At 37.9% G+C, this 23,722-nt stretch overlaps 1 protein-coding gene across 2 annotated transcripts in view; it reads left to right on the plus strand.

Moving 5' to 3' along the window:
• Positions 1–23,722, plus strand: part of CFAP91 (cilia and flagella associated protein 91) — a 74,255-nt gene that overhangs the window by 25,737 nt on the left and 24,796 nt on the right. For both annotated transcript variants that reach the window (XM_024578035.4, XM_045185968.3), the window contains 7 exons: positions 4,992–5,169; positions 8,871–9,028; positions 10,263–10,445; positions 11,551–11,693; positions 20,736–20,852; positions 22,289–22,360; positions 23,537–23,683. In XM_024578035.4, coding sequence (XP_024433803.2) covers positions 4,992–5,169; positions 8,871–9,028; positions 10,263–10,445; positions 11,551–11,693; positions 20,736–20,852; positions 22,289–22,360; positions 23,537–23,683 — 998 coding nt within the window. The remainder of the gene's footprint in view (positions 1–4,991; positions 5,170–8,870; positions 9,029–10,262; positions 10,446–11,550; positions 11,694–20,735; positions 20,853–22,288; positions 22,361–23,536; positions 23,684–23,722) is intronic.

A 23,722-nucleotide genomic window follows, 5' to 3' on the forward strand; every position in this document is an offset into this window, starting at 1 on the left:
AAGAAGATTGACATTACTAAGTGGTGATAAGGATTTGAAGCAGAGAATTCATATACTGCATACACACACACCTATTTTTTGAAAATGGTTTGATAGTATCCTCTAAAGCCGAACACACCTATGACCCAGGATTTTCATTTCGGCTATATACTGAAGTAGTTAGTTCTACTAACAAATGCATATGTATATTCACTAAAAGACAAGTGCAAGAATGTTCTTAGCAGCACTATTTATAGTAACTCAAAACTGAAAACAACCCAAATGTCCATCAACCATAATGGATGAATAAAATATAGTATATTCATACAATGGAATACTCCACAGCAATGATAATGAAAGTGAAACTACATGTAGCCACATGGGTGAATCTCACAGATAATAAATGCTGAGCAGAAGAAGCAAGACACAAAAGAGTTCCTACTTTGGTTCTATTTATATAAAGCTCAAAACCTGCCAAAACTAAGTTAGCATGTTAGGAATTATGAAAGTGGTTATCCTTTCAGCAGGAAGAGACTGGGAAGGAGCATGATGGGCAATTTTGGGTTCTAGTAATATTCTGTTCCTTGATCTGAGTGCTGGTTATGTGGGATATTCATTTATATACCTTTATGCATGTATGTCATGCATTAATAAAAAATGTACACAAAAATAAGTGTAAAATAGGCCCTGACCGGTGTGGCTCAGTGGATTGAGTGCTGGCCTGAGAACCAAAGGGTCGCTGGTTCGATTCCCAGTTAGGGCACATGCCTGGGTTGCAGGCCAGGTCCCCAGTGGGGGGGGGGCGGGTGGTGAGAGGCAACCACACATTGATGTTTCTTTTCCTCTCTCTCTCCCTCCCTTCCCCTCTCTCTAAAAATAAATAAATAAAATCTTTAAAAAATATAAGTATAAAATGACAGTGCAAAAGGTTGACACTGTAAGCACAAAGAAAAAATATTAAGTGCTTACTCTGTGCTGAGAATGGTTCCAAGTGCTTTACATTTTTAATTTATTTAATCTTTACAAGTTGAGTGAATAATACAACTTAAACCAGAAATTAATACTATAGATCTTTAAAAAGGCAAAAAAAGTAGCCATTAGGACCATAAGGTAATTTTTTGGATAAAGATTGATAGTACAGCCAAACTTCTTATAGGAAATATCAACACAAAAGACAGAGATACAAATAATGTGTATCCTGGATTGGAAGGATATTATCCTTCCATTATTAGGGTTGGAAGGGGGACATAACTACAGAGTAAGTTATTTAAGAACCATAAGAAAATACTGTGCATATCTTTTTATCCTGTATTTTAAAAATAGATTATATAATTTTTAAGGAAAATAAAAATTACCAAATTGGTTTCAAGAAGAAATAGCAACTCTGAATATTATAATAACTATAAATATTACTTGGTAAAAGAAATTCTTATAAGAGTACCATGCCTAAACAGTTTTACAGATAATTTTGCCACATCTTTAAAATACAAACAAGTTCTGTTTTATGCAAATTCTTCCAGCAAAGAGAAAGAGAGAATGGAGGTTAATTATTTCATTTTATGAAACTAGTATAGCCTTGATTTGAAAACTGAGTAAGGATAATACTAGAAAGGAAAATTATGGGGCTATCTCACATATGAAGAATATGCAAAATTCTAAATAAAATACCAGCAATCAAACCTTGCAGTATTTGGAGGACTTCTGGTCAAGATGGTGGTGTAGGCAGACATGGCTCACCTCTTCACACAACTACATTAAAATTACAGCTAAAATATTAGAACAACCGTCACTCAGGAATATCAGAAATCAAGCTGAATGGAAGTCTTAACAACCACAGAATTCAAGAAACCACATCCTTCCAGACTGGTAGGAGCAGCACAGACAGAACGGTCCCTCACCCACGTGGATAAAAATTCAGGAGTGATATCTTAGGAGCAAGGAGTCCCAACCCAACACCAGGCCCCCCAGCCTAGTTCCTGTGCCAGAAAGATAAGTCCCCACAACTTCTGGCTGCAAAAACCAGTGGGGATTGAGTCAGTAGAAGAAACTGCTGGAGCCCCAAGCAGTTCCTCTTAAAGAACCCACACACAGACTTACCTACTCAGACTTACTACTCTCTCTGAGCTCTAGCACTGGGGTAGCAGCTTGAAAGACACCAGTGGTATATAGGGAGGAACTGAAGTGTCTGGCATCAAGGCAAGCAGAGACCATTGTCCCTTTGTAACCCTCCCCCCACAGAGCCAGTAAGCTGGTGCCATATCTGAGACTCCAACAACCTGGCCAACACTATGTGACCCACCTTGGAGATCCCCAGAGGCCCACAGAAGCTGCTTTTCCATAAGAATGGCTGGTCTTGTCTCCTAAATCCTGTAAAACCAGCCACAGCTGGTTTCAGTGAACCCTCTGGCAGCCAGATTAGAATCATAGCTTGGCTTTGCGTAGGAATCTCCAAGCCTAGCACAAGTAGCAGCCATCTCAGATTGCTTTATAGCTCACACAGGGTGCCCCAGGAAAAATACAGGTCGGGGCTAACTTTGGCCTGCACCACCTAGGAAACCCAGGGACAGTGTAGCCAGTGGAGGGCTACAGACCACATCAGAGCATCACCACTCTGCCCCTGCACAGCTGATCCTTCTCAGAGGGTGGGGGTTGGTGGTCATAGTCACAGCCAGTTCTTGCATCTGACTGGCCTGGGTAAATCCCTCCCATTGACCTGCCAACAGCAACCAAGGCTCAACTACAAGAAGAGGGGAATACTCAGCCCATAAGAAGGGTGCACCTTGAGTACCCAGCTTGGGTGATAAGGGAGGCTGTGCCACTGGATCCTACTGGACACCTACTACATTAAGCCACACTACCAAGACACAGAGTCAAAGAAACTCTACTTAATACATAGAAACAAACACAGGGAGGCTGCCGAAACAAGGAAACAAAGAAACATGGCCCAAATGAAAGAACAGATCAAAACTCCAGGGAAAGAGCTAAACAAAATGGAGATTAGCCATTTATCAACTGCAGAGTTCAAAACACAGTTTATAAGGATGCTCAAAGAACTTAATGAGGACCTCAGCAGCGTAAAAAGGATCCAGTCAGAAACGAAGGATACACTAATTGAAATAAAGAACAATTTACAGGGAAAATTTACAGAGTAGACGAAGCCCAAGAATCAAATCAATGATTTTGAACATAAGGAAGCAGAACACAACCTTGGAGAATGGGAAGAAAAAAGAATCCAAAAAAATGAGGATAGTATAATCAGCCTCTGGGACAACTTCAAGAGGTCCAACGTTCATGTCATAGGGATGCCAGAAGGAGAAGAAAAAGAGCAAGGAATTGAAATCTATCTGAAAAAATAGTGAAAGAAAATGTCCCTAATTAGGTGAAGGAAATGATGTGCAAGTCCAGGAAGGACAGAGAGTCCCAAACAAGTGGATGCAAAGAGGCCCACTCCAAGACACATTATAATTGAAATGCCAACAGTTAAAGAGAGACTCTTAAAAGCAGCAAGAGAAAAGAAGTTAGTTACCAGATGGTTGCCAGATGGGAGGGGGAGGGGAGAATGGGTGAAGAGGTGAGGGGATTAAGAAGTATGAATCCGCAGTTGCAGAATAGTTGTGGGAAAGTAAAGTACAGTATAGGAAATGGAGTAGCGAAAGAACTTACATGCATGACCCATGGACATGAACAATGGTGGGGGGATTACCTGATGGAGTAGGGGGTGTTGGGTGAAGGGGGGCAAAGTGGGAAAATTCAGGACAACTGTAATAGTGTAATCAATAAAATATAATTAAAAACATCTTACAGTATTTAAAAAGATGACACCATAAACAAGTGAGTTAACCACATAAATTCAAGTTTAGTACAATATCAGGAAACCAATATAATTTACTATTTTAACAGAAAATGTAGGAAAAATGCTTTAATAGATGCTGAAAAAGTTTAATAACATTCAATACTTGTTTATGATGTAAACTCTAAATAAACGGATCAGAAGGAAATTTTAGTAATTTAATTAAAGGCATCTACATAGCCTTCAATAAATATACTAATAGTGAAACTTTAGAAGCTTTACCTTAATATCTAGAAAAAAACAATGATCCTTTCATCACCGCTATTATTTAGAAGTTCAGGGAAGATCTTAGCCCAGAGCTTACTGAGCTAGGCTACAACCCTTTCCCCCAGGTGACATTTTTGTATGTGATAATTATTAGGAAGTGCTCCTGACGTTTAGCACATAGGATGTGGTTTGAGGAGTAGGCTGGCATAGATACTAAGCATTTTGTCCTGCATGGGGCAGTGTCATACAAGAAGTAATTGTCCACTATGGCAGTAATAGTACTCTTGTTGAAAAATATTGAATCAATGCAGTAAGATAAGAGACAATAAATGAGTTTTAAAGATTAGAAAGAAGCAAAACTATCATTATATGCAGACAATGTAGTCATTTAAAAAGTCAAATGAAATAACAAATTATTACTACTAAGAACTTGAGTTCAACAAGGTAGTTGATTACGAAATCAGCATACAAAGATCAGTACCTTTCTTACATATGAACAATGTCTAATTAGAAATGATGAAAAATAATATTTTTAATAGCAACAAATAACAAAGTACCTAGGAAATCACTTAATAAAAACACATGCAAGGCAGTTGTGGGGAAAAATATAAATTGTGACCTTCTGCAAATTACTTTGATATGTCTTTGTATTTTAAAATATTGGTTTGTCTCTACAGAGCATATCAAGGTGTGACTATTCAATAATCACACAATATTTTTCAAATACTTTCCAGCATCTTATATGTAACTAAATAAAATGTCTTCTGGATGAATTACTAACAAGAAGCAGTGCAAGGCACAGCTGTGAGGCACATCTGGAGGGTGTTTCCTAATATTTTATCCTGTCATAACCTTAAATTTAAAGAGGACAGGAACTGAAAGGGAATAAGTTAAATACTGGTAGGTACATGAGTTTGTCCATGTGTTTATAAAATGTTTTTGCTTCACCCTTCAGGTCGAGGTCTTCCGGCAGGAGAAGCTGAGGTAGAGATGATAGAACGTGCCCGGGAGAAGCGTGCCTGGGAAGCCACTCTTCCCTCTCTGAGTGACATCTCCCAGTTTGAGAAGAGAAGGAAGATGATGGATGAGATGGAAAGGAAGGAGTGGGCTTTCAGAGAGCAGGAGATTGAAAAGTACGTTCTCAGTCACTCAGACAACTGCTCCTGTGCTGATTGGGGTAATGTTAATACTTGTCCTCTGTAAAGCAGTTCCCCAAATGTATTAGGTTTAAAAGTAATTTTCAGTCTGTAGAAATAGGAAATTGGGTTTCTGGTTCTTTCAGGGACAATAACACTATATATAGTTTTCTCTCTGTTGGTAAAAAAATGTATGATGCCCCTTTTGTGTGTGCAGTGCAGCATGGAGCCCAGATCTGAGCAGTTCCTCAAAGCACCTCTGATTCTTCTCGTCCCTTTTCTCTTCAGTCTCCAATCCAGACTGTCACAGAACCCCGCTGGCTTTGTGTGTCTTTTCAATTGTCCCTTTCAGTTTATTCCCAGTAGCCCTGTCTATAGGTCTTGGCCCGTTTCCTGTCCATCAAATAGCCTCCTAGCTGATCCTGTCTCTTATTCCCCCTGGTACTGGTTCACAGCCAGAACACCTTGGGTTCCATGTGTAGCTAATGGGGCATTTTCCATTTGAAAGCCAAACTGTGAAATTTCTTCAATTATGAAATGAGCTCAGGGCACATAAATAACAATATGCTGAGGTACATCTGGTTGAGTTTTCAATCATTTTAACTGATGTATTTTTATTAATGAGGTTTTTGTCCCTTGAATATGTAGGAATGACAACTCCCTAGGAAGGAGGGAAGGAAGGAAGGAAGGAAAGAAGGAAGGAAGGGCACTTACACCAAGTTTGTCATTTTTCCAGGCTGTGATGGGGCACTTTAGTGTTCATAACAATGCTACCAAAGCCCCTGGCAGCATGCTTACATATAAGAAAGTTAGGGACCAAGAGGCTCTGGAACTCAGTGTGGTCTGAATTCAAAATATATTGACCTTTTTGCAACACTTTCTCATTAACCCTGAATCAGGATTGGATGGTGTTTTGGTATAAGCTTGCTATTTAATACAAAATAGTGTTTAGAGCAAAGTAGTGTTTATACCCAGTCCTGTCTGCAAAAATTTAAATTTATTGCTGCAATTTATAGAACTATATCATTGTCAGAAGCACATTAAAAAACACTAACATTTTCCCTGGCTGGTGTGGCTCAGTGGATTGAGCACCAGCTTGTGAACCAAAGGGTTGCTGTTTGATTCCCAGATAGGGCACATGCCTGGGTTGTGGGCCAGGTCCTCAGTAGAGGGTGCTCCTGAGGCAACCACACATTGATGTTTCTCCCCCTCTCTTTCTATCTCCCTTCCTTTCTCTAAAAATAAATAAAATCTTTTAAAAAATACTAAAATTCTATCTGGCTAGAATGAAGACATCACCTGAGAAAGTGAGCACTTTGTAAAACTGAGGATAATTTTAATGAGTATGTTTTGTGTGTCTCCTATGTGCCAGGCTCTGTGCTGTGAGCTGGGGAAACAGGAATGAATAGGACATTGCTGTGCCCTAACAGAGCTTCTTATGGTCCACTGGGGTGGGGAGGGGAGGTGGTAGGGGTTGGGGCAAAAGACCTTCAGACCAACTCTCAAGTAGGGTCTATCAGGTGATGGGCTGCTCTATATACAAAGTATTAGAGGAACCCAGGCAAGAGAACCATCAGTTCTGTTTGCAGTGATGAAGATTTGGGAAAACTACTGAGAGAAGGTAGCCTCTGAGGTGGGTGTTGAAGAGTACGTAAGAAGCCATCAGGTAGATGACGGTATCAGTGATGATGATGCTGATCGTGATAATGATATATTCATAGAGCATGTATCACTTACAGAGTGCTATAGATCACTTATAGTGTGCTGGATCCAAATTCTGAATTAATAATTCCGAAAGTGTAGTCCAAAGACCAGCAGCATCAGCATGATCTGGGAACTTGTTAAAAATGCAAATTCTGAGGCCCAACAAACTGAATGAGGGGTTGGGTGCAGCCATCTGTGTCATACGAAACCCTCCAGGTGACACAATGCATGCTCAAGTTTGCGAGCTACTCTTCTAGCACGTTGTACACATTAACTCATTTAATGATCACAACAACCTAGTAGGATGGATACTATTACTACACTTATTTTATGACTGCAGAAATTGGGCTAAGTGATGAAGTTGAGAATTGGACCGAGGATTTCTAACTCAGAAGAAAAGGTGACTGTTGGGGTGTGGCTTAGTTTTTTAAATACCCCCCCACTTCATAACACTTGTTACTACTTCCTCACCCTCCCATCTGTATTCACTTTGAGAAGCTCCACCAGTGTGACATGTTAGCTCTGTCTTTAATACTTTTGAGTCAAACATTCAGCTTCCTCTGCTGAGGACTCACTTTTCTCCCTTGTCAACACGGCAAATCTCAACCCTTGTGTATCCTGAAGACTGCCACATCAATGACTGCTCCGGGGAAGCCTTCCCCCACCATCTTCCTCCTCCCCCCTGACCAACTGGGAATGGCGCTAGACATTGGTGCTCTGCTGTTTCTTCTCCCACAGAAATCCTTCCATTCTTCTGGTCTGGTATTTATCTCCTTGTGTTGGAAATGTTGGTTTATATGTGCACTCCACTAGAATAATGCTTCTTCAGAGGAGGTGCTTAGTCATATTCATCGATAATTGTTTGTCTGGCATATGGGGAGCACTTAATAAATATTTGGCAAATGAATGACTGAATAAATTACTGTATGAGCTTTGAAGTAGGAGTAAAATGTGTAAATATTGTACGAAGGAAAGTCTTGATAGCTATGTGGCACAAGGATTGAAAGGGAGAAAGACTAGACTACCAAGTAGAGTCCCAGTTAGGAGAGAGATGACAGACGTGAGCTAGGGAATGGACGCAAGAACCATTTTAGAGGGAAGAAGATTGAAGAGAATGCATAGATTTCTGGGGGAACAAAATGAGTGGGTTTTTTTTAGGATGTCAGGGGATAGCCAGAGGTTTAAATAGACAGAAATCCTGGTTCTGTCTATTTATCTGGAAATATGTGGGCTGGTCCTGACTGGTGTGGTTCAATTGGTTGGAGCCTTCTCCTGCAAAGCATAAGGTTGTGATTAGATTCCAGGTCAGGGCACATGCCGGGGTTGAGGTTTCAGTCCCCAGTCAGGGTGCATGCAGGAGGCAACCGACCCATGTTTCTCTGTCACATTGATGTTTCTCTCCCTTTATCCCTCCCTTCCCTACTCTCTAAAAATAAAATAAAATCTGTTTTTAAAAAGGAAATACCTGGGCTGAAGATAAAGGCTTTAAAGTCATTTGCACATGATTGTATACACACACACGAGCAAGGTAGCCCCGTGAGAACAAGGCAGAGGTAAGGGGAAGGGAAGCAAAGGTTGACTGAGAGCACCGATATGTGCCAGACACTGGCATTTGCACATCCACTACTTAAGATAGGATGCCACACCTCATTTTCTCTTCTCTCCTGTTTCTCAGCCCTCCAGCCACCGTGCAGCCTGGTATTGTGCATGAACATCCTGTTTATTTTGCCTCATCTGCCCGGCACACTCATCTTTGTCCTTCAGAACTGCACCTGTATATATTCCTGTTATATACTGCCACTTGACACTCTAGTTGTCACCCCCTGGCCCCCACTTGTCACACTTTGCCAGAGTGGTCTTTTTACAATATATGAATGTGATACCAGCCTAAACAGAAGATCCAGTTTATGGCAGGTGTTCATTCCCTCTCTCTCTAGTGGAAGACCCTATTTAAGATACCATCTACTTCTTTATGTTTTGTAATTTACTTGAAGGCTGCAGGAGATTCGTCTGGAAGTTCTAAAAGAGCTGCTGAAGAAACGTGACAAGAATCAGAATGAAGTGAACATGAAGCGCTTGAATGCCCAATGGTCTAAACTGCAGGAAGCAAAGGAGGCAAAACTGGCAAAAATTCACCGCACACATGTATCAGGTAATGGTGTAGTATGAACAATGAAGAGAATGGAAAGTTCGTTTTGCTTTGGATCTTCGATCAACCCTGATTTAACTGTGACATAATTCTATTTTGATCCTAGTGTTATTTAATAGGTAAGGGATGGAAGATGGAGTTATTTCTCAAAAGTATAAGAGTGGACAAAAATTCCTTACTAAGAAAATCAAGTAATGATGTTCCAGCAGGCAGTCAAGCTATTGACATAATGGGGGTGTGAGTGCGCGTGTGGAGATGTTTGGCCCTGGGTACAGGGTCCTGTTTCCCAACTGTGTTTTCATTACTGCCCCCAAAAGCGACATTCAGAGATCTTTTTTCCTACTCCCCCCTTCCCATGAAATTTTAATACCAGTTATACTGAATATTTATGTACAAGTATATCTGCACTTTATATATGAAGAAAGGAGTCAGTGGAAGATTAAGAATGACTAAATAAACATTTTAAAATAAAATTTAAATTGTTTTAACTTATTACCATACCACTTAACTTTATAGCTATATTTGTTAAGTAAGTTTTAATGTAATTGATTTACTTATAAAAATTGTAATGTATCAATTATATTAATATATGCAAATTAGCAATTTATATATGTAATAGCAATATAATGACATTTTAAAAATCATGCAAAATTGTCATTTTTCTAGCAAAAATAAATTTACAAAATTAAACTAATTCTTTAAAATTATTTTTAGGGGCTTTAACTTTTAACTTTTCTTGTTGTGAGAAAATAGCTTTCAACTTTAGCTGCATTTAGATAGTATCAACATATTTTTTTTCAGAACTTGACATATTCTAATTTATTCTAGTGTTAGCCAAGATGGGCAGGGATTATTAAAGAATCTGTAGTCTTCTCTTCCTTTAATTATTCTCCATTGAAAATGTACTTTTTTCAGTTACGTTGAGGTTCTTTCATTTATTTAACCAGCTTTTATTGAACACTTCCTCTTGTCCCAGAGCTTGGAACACTTTATAAAAGATTTGTGATGAGCACTAATGGAGAACACTAATTGATTCAGCTTCTGTCACTGCTGCCTGGGCCACAGATGACAGACTCTGTTTTCACTGTTACAGTCTTGCTGCAGTGAGTGGCCATCATAAAATTCATTCAGTTCAGCAGCTTCCCTGAGAATAAAACTAGAACTGGTTTACTAATCTGCACCTGGATCATTCAGGACAATATTTTGGAGATAGTCATGCAGGTATGTTTTATTGTAGCAATCAGAAAACTTGTGGGAAAAAGAAATAATATAGAAGGGAAGTTGGAGAGAAGAAATATCGTCCAGGACTACTCTGATTATGCATCACAGGTCTATGGACCTCTCTCTCGTCTTGGACGTTTCCCAGACAACAACTCAGAGGATTTTGTAGTAAAAAACCACTATCTCAACACCTATGAAGGTAAGCAACTTACATAATTACTAGTTCAGTGTAAGAAGCTTATCTTAGAAATATAAATTAAACATATAATTTATATATGTCCTGGGGAAGAGAGTCTTCCTATGCCTTGATATGAGTAGTACTTTACATCTTTTATGCTAGTGATTAGGGTTATCTATTGTAACACTCAAGTGGTAACGAAGTACACCACAGTCAGATTAGCTAAAGAAATATAATATTGCATAGTTCAATAGTTGTGAAATAAAAAGAAGTAGAAATTAAATATATAAAACATAGCAATTTAAAGGCTAAACAACAAATAAAAATACTTGCTAGTAGTAGCAATTAATATATTTAATATTATTAATAATGTGAGTTGATGCAAACTAATACAAAGTACTAAGACCCTAATAAATAAATGGATACACTATACAACACTTTACTAAGGAGTAAAGTCAATTAGCTACTAAACATTTAAACATGTTTAATGTCACTAATAATCAAAATTAGACAAAAATGAAATAGAAAACCTTTTATATCAAGTTCATGAGGTGAAATGTATAATAAAATTAGTCCTTTAGGAAGAAATACCACAAAACTAGTGGGTAAGCGGTTGGAAAACTGGGGGTTAAATTCATGAAGAGGACTATTTCTGTTATAAAGTTCAAGAGAGACTTTTATCTAAATTATTTAAATTTCCTTTGACAAGTTGAAGTATCACACGGTCAAGATCATGAGTTGAAGGTCACAATGCTGAACCTGTAGCTCTGGCTCATGGTCGCCAGAGCAGAACGCAGTCAGTTGGCCTACGTGCACTTCAGAAGGTGGTGCCATGGATCACATGACCATTAATGTTCTGTTGACTATGATTGTGGAATTTATTTTTTTTGTAGGGCAATGTTTTCATTTTAGAACACACTTCTCATTTTTTTAGTATAAGCCCCTGAACACATGAGTTTATACATAAATCTGCTTTATACTTTGGGGACAATTCAATTATATGAGATATACTTTATCAATAATTCTAAGTGAGACCACTTGGCAAACAGCTATTAAAATTAACAGTATGGTTTCAAAATGCTAAATTTAAGCATAGACACTAAAAACATGTACTTTCTTTCTATAGGATTAGTCGAACTTGAGTCATGTCTCCCAGAGTTTGTGACACAACCCCGAATCAGACCTCCAAAACCTAAAGTCATTACCACCAAGGCTGGTTTTCTGAAGAGGGCTGCAAGGATGGACCATGAGTTGGCAGAGGTTCATAAGGTATAATCCTTATCTGGGAGACAAGATACTTCTAGTGGAACTTTTGCAGAGAAATACTAAACTCCAAAAACTGTACTTTGTCTTGGGCAGCAGTGCCCAGTAGTTCTGAACACACTGCTCTCCATTCCTCCTCTCCTCTCTCTAGACTCTGTCTTCTGGAGGTTGCCTGTGCTGTGTGATGCTGAACCGGCGTGTGTTCTCCACTCATTTTAAAACACAGAAAGACCTCTTGGAGGTTGTTCTTTTCATTTGCAGAAGCCATGTTACACTCTAAAAGTGGTTCTTACTTTGAAGCTACATAAATTTGACATGACATTAAGGTGTAGCAAGTTTCTAGTTTAGGAATTACTACTGGTTTTAGATTATAATAGGCCTCATTTTCTTCCTTTTAGATTTGTTACCAGGGCATCATGAAGGAAGGGAGTCATGTTCAACCCCTCTCACATCTAGTTTAAAACTTAACTAAATGAGAAAGCTTGATGGTTATCCCCATAAACCAACTCCACAGCATCCACCAGCTGGGCTTTTTATTTGTTAATTGGACGATAGGTGTACTGACTCAGATACTTCAGAATTTGTGTTTGTGATAGTGGTGCTCAGCCTTCATCATGCATCAGGATCCCTTGGATGCTTCTAAAAATATGTTGCTGGGTCCCATCCCCCAAGTTTCTGATTCAGTAGGTCTGCGGTGGGGCTGGAGTATTGGCATTTGTGACAAGTTTCTGGGTCATGCTGTTGCTGCAGGAACCACACTTTGAGACTCTTTGGTTTATGACATTCTCATCACTGGTCTATGCATGCTTGTTCAGACGGTTTTAGTATGAGAATAACAATCCATGGGAGCCCATACTCAAGATAAAAATTCAGACCTTGACAATCATTTACGTGTATCTATGTGGTTCTTTCCTAACTCATCCTTCATTTACCTGTTCTGAACTCTTGTGTTCATTATTCTCTCACTTTCTGTAAGATTTTTTTTTTGTAGCTACTCCTTAATAGGGTATGGTAGTTCCCTTCCATTTTCAATCTACTCAAGCTTTAAATCATGGGCTTATGTTGGTTTTGTCAAACATTTTATCTGCATTTATTGAGGTAATTATGTATTTTTTCTTTTTAAAATGATTGCATTAAGGAACAGTTATAGGGTTTTTTTAAACAAATGATAATTTATCCTTACATACCTTGGATAAACCTAACTTGGTCAAGGTGTATTATCTTATTTTTAATACATCGTTGGATTTGATTTATTAATATGTTGTTCAGAATTTTAATTCTATATTCATGGGTAAAATGGCCTCATTTTTCTTTCTCATTTTGACTGTATATGACATTGGTGCCAGAATTATTCAAAATGTACTGGGGAGTTTTCTTTCTTTTTTACTTTTGAAAAGAGTTTAAGTAAGTTTGAGATGATCTATTTCTTCAGTTTGGTTGATTATTTATATAAAATTATCTGAGACATGTTTTCTTTGTGGGAAATTTTTAATCATTCTTCAATTTTCTTTCAACTTAGAACTTTCTACATTGTTTTAGCAAATTATATTTTCTTTACAAATTCCATTCCACCTCATTTTTCAAATGTTTTGGAATATGTTGTTGATAGTATTATTTTATAATTCTTTTAATGTTTGTTTTATCTATAATCATGTCCACTCTCCATTTTCATTCATACCTTTATTTATTTGTGCTTTACTTGTTTTTCCATAATCAATTTTACTATATGCTCACTTATTTTATTGTTATTTCTTCAAACAATGAAATGTTTACTTTGTTGATTTTCTTTATTATACATGTGTATTTCAATTGCATTAATTCCCATTCGTATTTATTATATCTTTCCACTTTCTTTGGGCTTGTTTTATAGTTTTTTTCCTAACTTAAAGTAGACATGTGGTTCATTAATTTTCAGTCACATATCAATTTTATATGAGTATGTATGTATTTATACAATTTATATAAGTATTTAAGGTTAAACATTTCCTTCAAAAACACTGCTGTTGGTTCTGTTAATTAGTTTTGACATATAGTATTTGTCATTTTTGTTAATGTTTAATTTTTAAACATCCATTATGGTTTTTGAACCTGTGAGTATTTAACAGCATATTTTTAAGTTTCCAGACATGCAGGAATTTTAACTCATTTTCTAGTTAACTCCTCATTCAATTGCTCTCTGGCTAGGGATCCTAGTGACATTGCTGTCATTCATTTCACTGATCCATATGCTACAATCACCCAATACATTCTTACTATTAATCATTTACCAGTTGTCTTTTTAAATAAATTAAAAGTAAGAAAAAATATTTTTTTTACCTTTATTCATTCCTTCACCATTCCCTCTTCCTTTATATAATAGATCCACATTTCTGACATATGTCATTTTTCTCTTGTCTGAAGAACTTATTTGCAGGGCATTTTTGCTGGCAATGAATCCTTCAGTTTATGCCTGTCTCAGGAAGTCTTTATTTCTCCTTTACACTTTTTTGGAGATATACTTCACATACCATAAAATTCACCCTTTTAAATTATACAATTCAGTTGTTTATAGTACACTTACAAGATTGTTCAACATCACCACGGAATTTTCAGTCACGATGGTGTAATAGGTAAACACGGCTCATGTCCTCACACAACCACATCAAAATTACACCTAAAATATAGAACAACCATCGTTTAGAACCATCAGAAATTGAGTTGAATGGAAGTCTAACAATTACAGAATTAAAGAAACCACACCCATCCATATTGGTAGGAGGGGTGTAGATGTGGAACAGGCTGGTCCCACATCCATGTGTGGTAGATAAAAATTTGGGAGGCATATCTCAGGAGTGAGGAGTCCCAGCCCCGCACCAGGTCCCATAGCCCAGGGTTCCAGTGGCAGGAAGCTAAATCCCCATAATTTCTGACTGCAAAAACCAGCAGGCATTGAGTTGGTGGAAGAAACTTCTGGAGTCCTAAGCAGTTCCGTTAAAGAATCCACACACAGACTTACTCAGACTTACTTCCTCTAAGCTCCAGCACCAGGGAGTAGCTTAAAAGGCACCAAAGAGGAACTGAAGTGTCTGACATCAAAGAGGGAGCTAGGGGACAGCTTTCTCCCAGACAGAAAGGCAGGCAGAGGCCATTGTCTCTTTTCTGAGCCCTTCCCCCACAGAGTCACTGAGCCAGGAGGGGGTTGCCATATCTGAGGCTCCATCAACCTGGCAAACACTGTTTGTCTCGCCCTGGAGATGCCCTGAGACTCTGTCCCACCCAACTTATGGGCACACCAAACTGTTAACCATGATCTTTCTATATGAATGGCTTCTCTTGGCTCATGCTTCACAATTTCCTAAATCAAACAAGCAACAGCTGGCGTCAGTAAGCCCCCAACCCCCATACTGCTGGATACTTAGCCCCAGGCCTGGCACTAGCAGCAGCAGCTAGCCTAGGTTCACAGTTTGGCTTCACCTGGGAATCTCCAAGCCCAGCACAAGTAGCAGCCATCTCATATTCCTTTAGAGCTCATGCAGGGTGGCTCGGGGCAGAACACAGGTGGGGTCTGACTTTGGCCTGCACCACCTGGGAAAACCCAGAGCCTGTGCACCCAGTGAATAGCTACTGACCACATTAGAGCACCACCACCCTGCCTCTGCACAGCTGATCCTCCATGAAGGGCATAGATTGTCAGTGGTCACAGTCAGTCCTTGCACCTGACTGGCCTGGGTAAATCCCTCCCATTGACCTGCCAATAATAATCAAGGCTCAACTACCAGAGGGGGAAGTACTCAGCCCATACAAATGGTGCACCTTGAATACCCAGCATGGAAATACCTAATCAGGGAGGTTGTGCCACTGGACCCTATATTAGGCCATGATACCAAGACATAACAGAGAGTCATAACATCTCTACTTAATACATGGAGACAATCACAAGGAGGCTGCCAAAGCAAGGAGACAAAGAAACATGGCCCAAAGGAAAGAACAGATCAAAACTCCAGGAAAAGAACTAAACAAAATGCAGAGAAGCAATTTATCAGATACACAGTTCAAAGCACTGATTATAAGGATGCTCAAGGAACTTAGTGAGGACCTCAACAGCATGAAAAAGCTTCAATCAGAAATAATGGATACACTAATGGAAATAAAGAACACTTACAGGTAAACAACAGTAGAGTGGATGAAGCCAAGAAATAAATCAGTGAGTTGGAACATAAGGAAGCAGAAAAACCCCCCAAAACAACCAATCAGAACAACAAGAAAGAATAATCCAAAAAAACAAGGATAATTTAAGCAGCCTCTGGGACAACTTCAAGTATTCCAACATTTATATCATAGGAGTGACAGAAGGAGAAGAAAAAGAGCAATAAATTGGAAATCTATTTGAAAAAATAATGAAAGAAAAATTCCCTAATTTGGTGAAGGAAATAGACATGCAAGTCCAGGAAGCACAGAGAGTCCCAAACAAGTGGATGCAAAGAGGCCCACTCCAAGGCATATCATAATTAAAATGCCAAAGGTTAAAGATAAAGAGAGAATCTTAAAAGCAGCAAGAGAAAAGCAGTTGGTTATCTACAGGATAATTCCCATAAGACCAATAGCTGATTTCTCAAAAGAAACTTTGCAGGCTTGACGTGATTGGCAAGGAATATTCAAAGTAATGAAAAGCAGGGACCTATAACCAAGATTGCTCTATGCAGCAAAGCTATCATTTAGAATTGAAGGGCAGATAAAGAGCTTCCCAGACAAGAAAAAAACAAAGGAGTTCATCATCACCAAACCACAATTATATGAAAAGTTAAAGGGACTTATTTAAGAAAAAGATCAAAACTATGAACATATAAACAATAAAATGGCCAAAAAATACATCTCTACCAACTATTGAATCCAAAAAACAAACTAAGCAAATAAGAACAGTGACAAAATCATGGATATGGAGAGCATTTTGATGGTTGCCAAATGGGAGGGGTTGTAGAGGAATGGGTGAAGAGGTGAGGGGATTAAGAAGTATAAATAGATAGTTACAGAATAGACTTGGGGATGTAAAGTACAGCATAGGGAGTGGAGTAGCAGAAGAACTTATACATATGACCCATGGACATGAACAATGGTGTGGGGATTGCCTGAGGGAGTAGGGAGTGCTGAGTAGAGGGTGAAAAAGGGAGAAAAAATCAGGATAACTGTAATATCGTAATCAATAAGATATAGTAAAAACCCCCCACATCACCACTATCTAATTCCAGAACATTCTCATCATCCCCCAAGAAACCCTATACCCATTAGTAATCACTCCCAATTATCTTCTTTCCCTTAGACCTGGCAACCACTAATCTACTTTTTTTTTAATGGATTTGTCTTTTCTAGGCATTACATATAAATGGAATCATACAATGCATGTCTTTTTGTGTCTGGTTTCTTTCACTTAGCATGATGTTTTCAAAAGTTCATCCATGTTCTAGCATGTCTGAATATTTCATTATTTTTTTGGCCACATAGTATTCCATTACATGTATATACAAATACTGTTCATCTACTCAGCAGTTGATGGAAATTTGAATTGTTTTGTATTTTTTGTCTATTATAAATAATACTGCTGTGCACCTTCATGTACATATTTTTGTGTGGATTTATTATTTTCAGTTCTCTTGGGTCTATACCTAGGAGTGAAAGTGTTAGGTCCCATGGCAACTCTATGTTTTACTTATTGCAAAACTCTCAGACTGTTTCAAAAGCATCTACACTGTTTTGCATTCCCTACAGCAATGTATGGTAGTTCCAATTTCCCCACATCACTTTGCCATCACTTGTTATCATCCATCTTTTTTATTATTGCCTTCCTAGTATATGTGAGGTAGTATATGTCATTGTGGTTGTGATTTGATTTTGTCTAGTTATGGAGTTTTAGCATCTTTTCATGTCCCTTAGTCATTTGTGCATCTTGTGGAGAAGTACCGATTTAGCTATCCTTAGCTCATTTCTAAACTGGGTTGTCTTTGTATTATTTATTATAGACATTATTTTTAATGTATGTTTATTGATTTACAAGAGATCTATATATATTCTGGAGACTAGACCCTTATCAGATATATGATTTGCAAATTTTTTCCCGTTCTGTGGGATATCTTTTTACTTTCTTAATAGTATCTTTTGAAACACAAAAGCTTTAAATTTTGCTCTTTTTACTCTTAAATAATGATTTTACTAGGTGGAAAGTCCTACGTTAGGATTTTTTTCTTTCAACACTTCAAAGATTTCAGTCCATTCTCTTCTTGTATGCACCGTTTCTCGGTATAAGTTTACTATAATTATTGTCATTGTTCCTTAGTAGCTAAGGTGTGGCTTTCCTCTGACTCTTTAAAAATGTTTCTTTTTGTCTTTGGTTTTATTTAATTTAAATATTATATGCCCAAGGTAGGTGTTTTTTGTTTGTTTGTTTTTTAGGGATGAATCTTGCTTAGTTTTTGCTAAGCTTTCTGGGTCTGTGGTTTGGTATTTGTCATTAATTTTCCACTATTATTACTTCAGAAAATTCTCCTGCCTTATTTTCTCTTTCTTCTCTTTTGGTATTACAGTTACACACCTTATACCTTTTAATATTGTCTCACGTTCTTGGATGATTTGTTCTTTTTTGGATTCTTTTTCTCTTTGCATTTCAGCTTAGGAACTTTTTAGTGACTTGTCTTCAAGTTCTTTGATTCCTTTCTTGGCTGTGTTGAGTCTACTGGTGAGTCCATTGAAGGCATTCTTTATTTCTTTTACTGTGTTTTGAGTTGTAGGATTTCCTTTTGATTCTTTCTTAGAGTTTCTTTCTCTGTTTACATCTGTTCTTGCATATTCTCTACCTTTTCCATTAATACTCTTAACAGTAATATAGTTATTTTAAATTTCTTTCTGATTCTGTGTGTATCTGAGTCTGGTTCTGGTTATTGCTTGTCTCTTCAGGCTGTGTTTCTTTTCTTGCCTTTTAATTTTTTTGTTCATAGCTTGACATCTGTTATCAGGTAATAAGAACTGAGGCAAATAGCTGTAGAATGGGGTTTATAGTAATGTGGCTAGAAGTTGGGATGTGTTTAATGTTTGTTGTGGCTAATGGTGTTAGAGGATTCACATTATTTTATTGTCCTTGTTTTTATCTCTCCTTTTGGCTTGGGATGAGAATACATGGAGTCTATCAGTTTGAAATATAGGTTTGAATTGAAAAGAGTTCCTAAATGTAAATTACCATATTTTTTGAACCATAAGACGCACTGAACCATAAGACACACCTAGGTTTTAGAGGAGGAAAATAAGAAAAAAAAACCCTGCTCCACTGCACCCCCCCTCCCACCCACCCCCCTTTCCCAGCAAGCCAGGTAAGCTACATTGGGACTATAAGACGCACCCCCATTTTCCTCCCAAATTTGGGGGGTGAGGAAAGTGCGTTTTATAGTCCAAAAAATACAGTAGGCAATGTATCTTCTTAGAAACACTGGAAACTAGTGTTTCTAGTTTCATATCCTTCCAGAGATATTTTACATGAGCAAATATATGAGTATGTATAAATATATATGCATATGTGTATGTGTGTGTATTTATAAATATATGTCAACAAATAGGTACTTTTAAACTTTTATACAAATATTACTATAGAATATACGCTGTTCTGTCTGTGCTTTTTAACTTAATATATCTTGAGATCATTCCATATTGGTGTTATCAGGAAAGCTTTCTTCTTATTTTTTTTGCATGATATATCTTTGTATAAAGGTACTATAATATATCCAACCAGTCCCCTTTTGGTGGATGTTTATATTTTTCCCAACTTTTTAGTATTAAAAACAATGCTACAAAGAGTAATCTTATTTGCATATTATAATTTGATACATGTGTCAATAAAATTCCTAGGCATGGAATTGCTGGCCTACAATATATAAGCATTTATAATTTTGATAGATATTACCAACTTTTCTTACAGAAATGATATGCTAATTTCAGCAATGCATGAGTGTGCCTGTTTTCACACATCCTAACCGACATAATCCGTTATGAATGATTGGTTATAAATTGTTTCATGTGCTATTGCTGAGGGCATTTTAGTCTTGAGACACCTGAGTTTAGAATTATTCATTACTTTTTAGACTGCTGCTTGCTATTGATTTATTAGTTGTGGTTATCACAGAGCTATTATATATTTGCTGTCAGTTTCATTTTGAAGAAACCCAGAGGCTCTGTCACAACCACAGTAATTTCATTTGGTTCCAAATTTTACTTATAATTGGCATATTTTATTAATTTTAACTTTTAGCTTAGAATTATTGTTTTATCACTTATCTATTTTTTGTGGAAAAATAATGTAAAAATTGTTATGTGATAAAAAGTAACTAAGGTATGATTTTAAAATTATAGAGATCAGAATTTTCGATACTTTTAACTTAAAGTATCCCCCTATAACTGAAAATGGAGCCAATGAATAAAACCTTATGTTACACATAATTTTGGCAGAACTTCTGGTAATCAAAGTAACAAAAAAATTGTTGAAACAGAAACACACATACACTCTTTCACAAGGAAACAAATTTATTTTCAAGAATCTTGATGGCAAGCCTTCAGGGCTAAATGTAAAGCTCTTTCTTCACTTTCAGACAGTTGCCATTTAATGCTCTTCAGTTCCCCCATACAAAAAAAACATACCAAACATTTCAGTCATTTACTGCACAGAAAAATTTCCTATCGTGTAGGCAGTCATTTAAAATAGCAATGAGCTCATGTGGAAGAATAGGAGCTGGGTGTTTTGCTTGCATACACACATGACAGAACCTTTAAAAACTCAAAAAAATTTAAATTCCCCCAATTTTTGATTAAAATGGATACAACTAGAATATGTGCCATGTTTAGTCAGTGGTTAACTTATCCTTAGGAATATCCTGGCAACCCTTGGGAGCCACAAGCTCCTGGTTTGGACTTTCTTAGGCTGTCAGCATAGCCATAGAGAAGGTTATTTCTGAGTGACATTCAGATGTTTGGCCTAGATTTGGTAGTGGGACAAAATACAAAGGTAAGAAATGATGGTAATTAGTGTTTTTTCAGGCACTGTTGGATAAGAAGAATAAAGTCCTTGAACCAAAGAAACCTCTGCTCTTTCTTCAAAGAAAGCCAGTGCCTCAACCTCGGCTTCCCACTCCAACCTTGGAAATGACTTCCAATGTAAGTTTGAAACTTTTCTATGTAAAATGCTAAATTCAGCATTGCTGTCCATTCATTCTTAGGATATTTTGGGTTAAAAACAAACCTAATTTAACAGTGTTCACTTATGTTGCCTTTATTCTTATTTTCAAAGATCAAACACACAATCACAAAAGGAGCAAAATGAAATGAAATAAAATCAAACCCAAACCTTTTCAAGAATAAAAACACAAAGAATAAAACCTTTTCCCAAGAAAAACAAGCATCAGAAGGTATTCCTCATATATGTCCAATAAAAACAGAAGATTGAACGGTAATCAGTTACTATGACTATCTTCCCACATGGGGAAGCGGCCGATGACAGCTGGAGTCAGACAGGAACAACACATCAGAAAGTGAGCCGGACAGGCTGGCTTCTGAGAGCGGAGTGGCTCAGAGAGCTCGCCCTGACCAGGGCAATATCTTGCTTTCATAGATCACACTCAGCTTGAGCAAGGTGCCAAAGCTGACTAGGATTTAAAGGACTGACCCAGACTAAATGAACCCACGACAAACTGCTAGAGATGCCAAAATGCAAATTTAATGATTGATAGAGAGAAGTATAACTCCTGGTGGAACAGGATGTTCCTCTTGGTAGGTCAGCCCATTACCTTCCAATAGAGGGCAATTCTCACAAGAAGCCAGATTATATTCAGGAGGTTGTGCGTTGGCAGGAGATCTCACTAGCATGTCTGATGGGTCAGCTCTGTGGAGCAACTGGGCTGATCCCACTGCCTGGACAGATCCCACTTCTGGACAGCGCCCCCTTTTCACTGTGTGCTGACCACTGCCTATGGTTAACATGTTGTCTACCACATGTGTTAATGGCATTGGTTTTACTGTTGCTTTCTTTTGCATTCAGAGGTGACTTTATTAGATTTGCACACTCTGCTCTTTCTGCTTTTACACAGTTATTTAAGGTGATTTTTGTAAATGGCTAATCTCGTCCCCTATAGTCTGATTTTACCAGTTTTGCTAAATTCTTGTGAGAAGCACCTCACTCTAGACTCTGACATAGACTAGCTGTATTCTTTGCCTACTCATGATTGAGCATGAAAAAACTATTGCAAAAGGGATGTTATCAATAATGCTTTTTGCTTTAAGAGCGATTTTGCTGGAAAGGAGGGTAGAGAAATGAAAATTGCTTAAATTATAGTGTTAGTATGACAGTGGGTGAATGTTTTTCCTTTTGATATGATTTCTTAATGATATTTATGATGAAAAATGATGAATTTTAATAATTCTATAAGTAACATTTAAAATACTATATGTTCAATGAAGGTAGAGACCATCTTTTATTTCTCTTTAAATCCTTCTGGAATCTAGCATAGTCTCTTTTGCTTGATATAATTCTTCAGAAAAATATTTGATGCTGACTGCTGTGCTCAAGCTGCTTGATTTTCTCTTTGTTCTTTTAGGAAGAAGAAGATATAGAAATGGCTGTTCTCTACCTTCAAAAGTTACTCCGGGGCAGAGTCATTCAGAACATGGTGAGTAGGGTCCAAGCACTAGCCCTGTGCTTCTCCTTTGAAAATAGATTTATAGAATGCGTATGTGCTTGGTCCCTTGGGGTGAATTCATCCTACTGTCTGATGGAACTATACTCTTGAATTATCTACCGATTCCCTTCTCCTGCCATAGATTGTCTGGATGAGAGACAGTGTCAAGAAGAGAAATGACCTGCCTGCTGTTTGCTATAGTTGTAACCAAGACAGTGTGAAACTAATGTCTTCCTTGGAATTGCTAAGTCCAGCAATTTTCTTACCTGAATTTGACCATTAAAACATTACCAACCAAGTGGATTCCCTAATTTTCTACGAAGTCACACTACAATCATTCGAGCTTGCGAATCGCTGGCAATACCTGCATAATGAATGAAATAGCTAAATAATAACTGTAGTCTTGAATCTCCACTAAAACCCACATTCTACATTCTTTGCTCTACATATGTCATCTTATTTTTTTTCTACCAATTACCCTATTCTACAGGCAAGTAATGTAAGTCTGAGAGAGGGTATGTTATCTGTCAGCAAATTCAACTCTGGTCTTCCTGACTGTGAAGCCGTAGTCAGAGTATTTGTGCTGCCAGAGCAAGCACTCAATTTAAAAAGTGGAATGATATAAATCCCCCTAAATTTGTTTTCTCCCCAGACAGTTATAACTCTTAAGAGACTCAGTTATGAAGAATAAGTCCAGGGAAGCTGGGAGAGCATTTTGTGTTCAGCATCATTCCTTACTTCCCTCGTGGTGTTTCCGCAGGGGAGATGCCACAGCTCAGACAGCACATTGTGTGTTACAAACCAAGGGCAGATCTATTGGAAAAGAAAATATAGCCGTGAGATTCGCCACCCCCAGGTTTCTTAGGGAAGGAGGAGCCCAGGAAATAAAAGGAAGTTCAGGTTTGTTAATATGACCCTCTAGTTATCACCTTGTCTTTGAAAGGCATTTTAAGAAATTGAGTAAATAGCTAACTGATAACTAAGCTCCTCTGCCTGAGAAGCTGAAAGTGTAGAAAAGCGGGCTGACCTCGCTCTGTGGAACGTGCCTGCTCTGTGGTCCCAAAAAGCGGAGCAGAACCCGCTCTTGTAAGTCACTGCTTGCGAGTCCTAGTGTCTGACACAAGGGGTGCTAATTTGCAAGTGTATCTTTGATTTGATTTGATGCAGATGTTTGAAGGGAAAGAAAAGCGGCTGGAGTTGATTCAGGAGCTGCGCACCACCCACGCACTACAAGAAGATGAGAGGCTGGTGAGGAGAGCGGAGAAGCAAGTGATTCTGGCCTTACAGCGGCAGAGGAACTTGCATGAACACAAGGTTCTTTCCTTTTTTCTTGTTACGTTCATGTTACATTTT

The sequence above is a fragment of the Desmodus rotundus genome, chromosome 2 (assembly GCF_022682495.2).
Source record: "Desmodus rotundus isolate HL8 chromosome 2, HLdesRot8A.1, whole genome shotgun sequence".
Taxonomy (NCBI): Eukaryota; Metazoa; Chordata; class Mammalia; order Chiroptera; family Phyllostomidae; genus Desmodus; species Desmodus rotundus.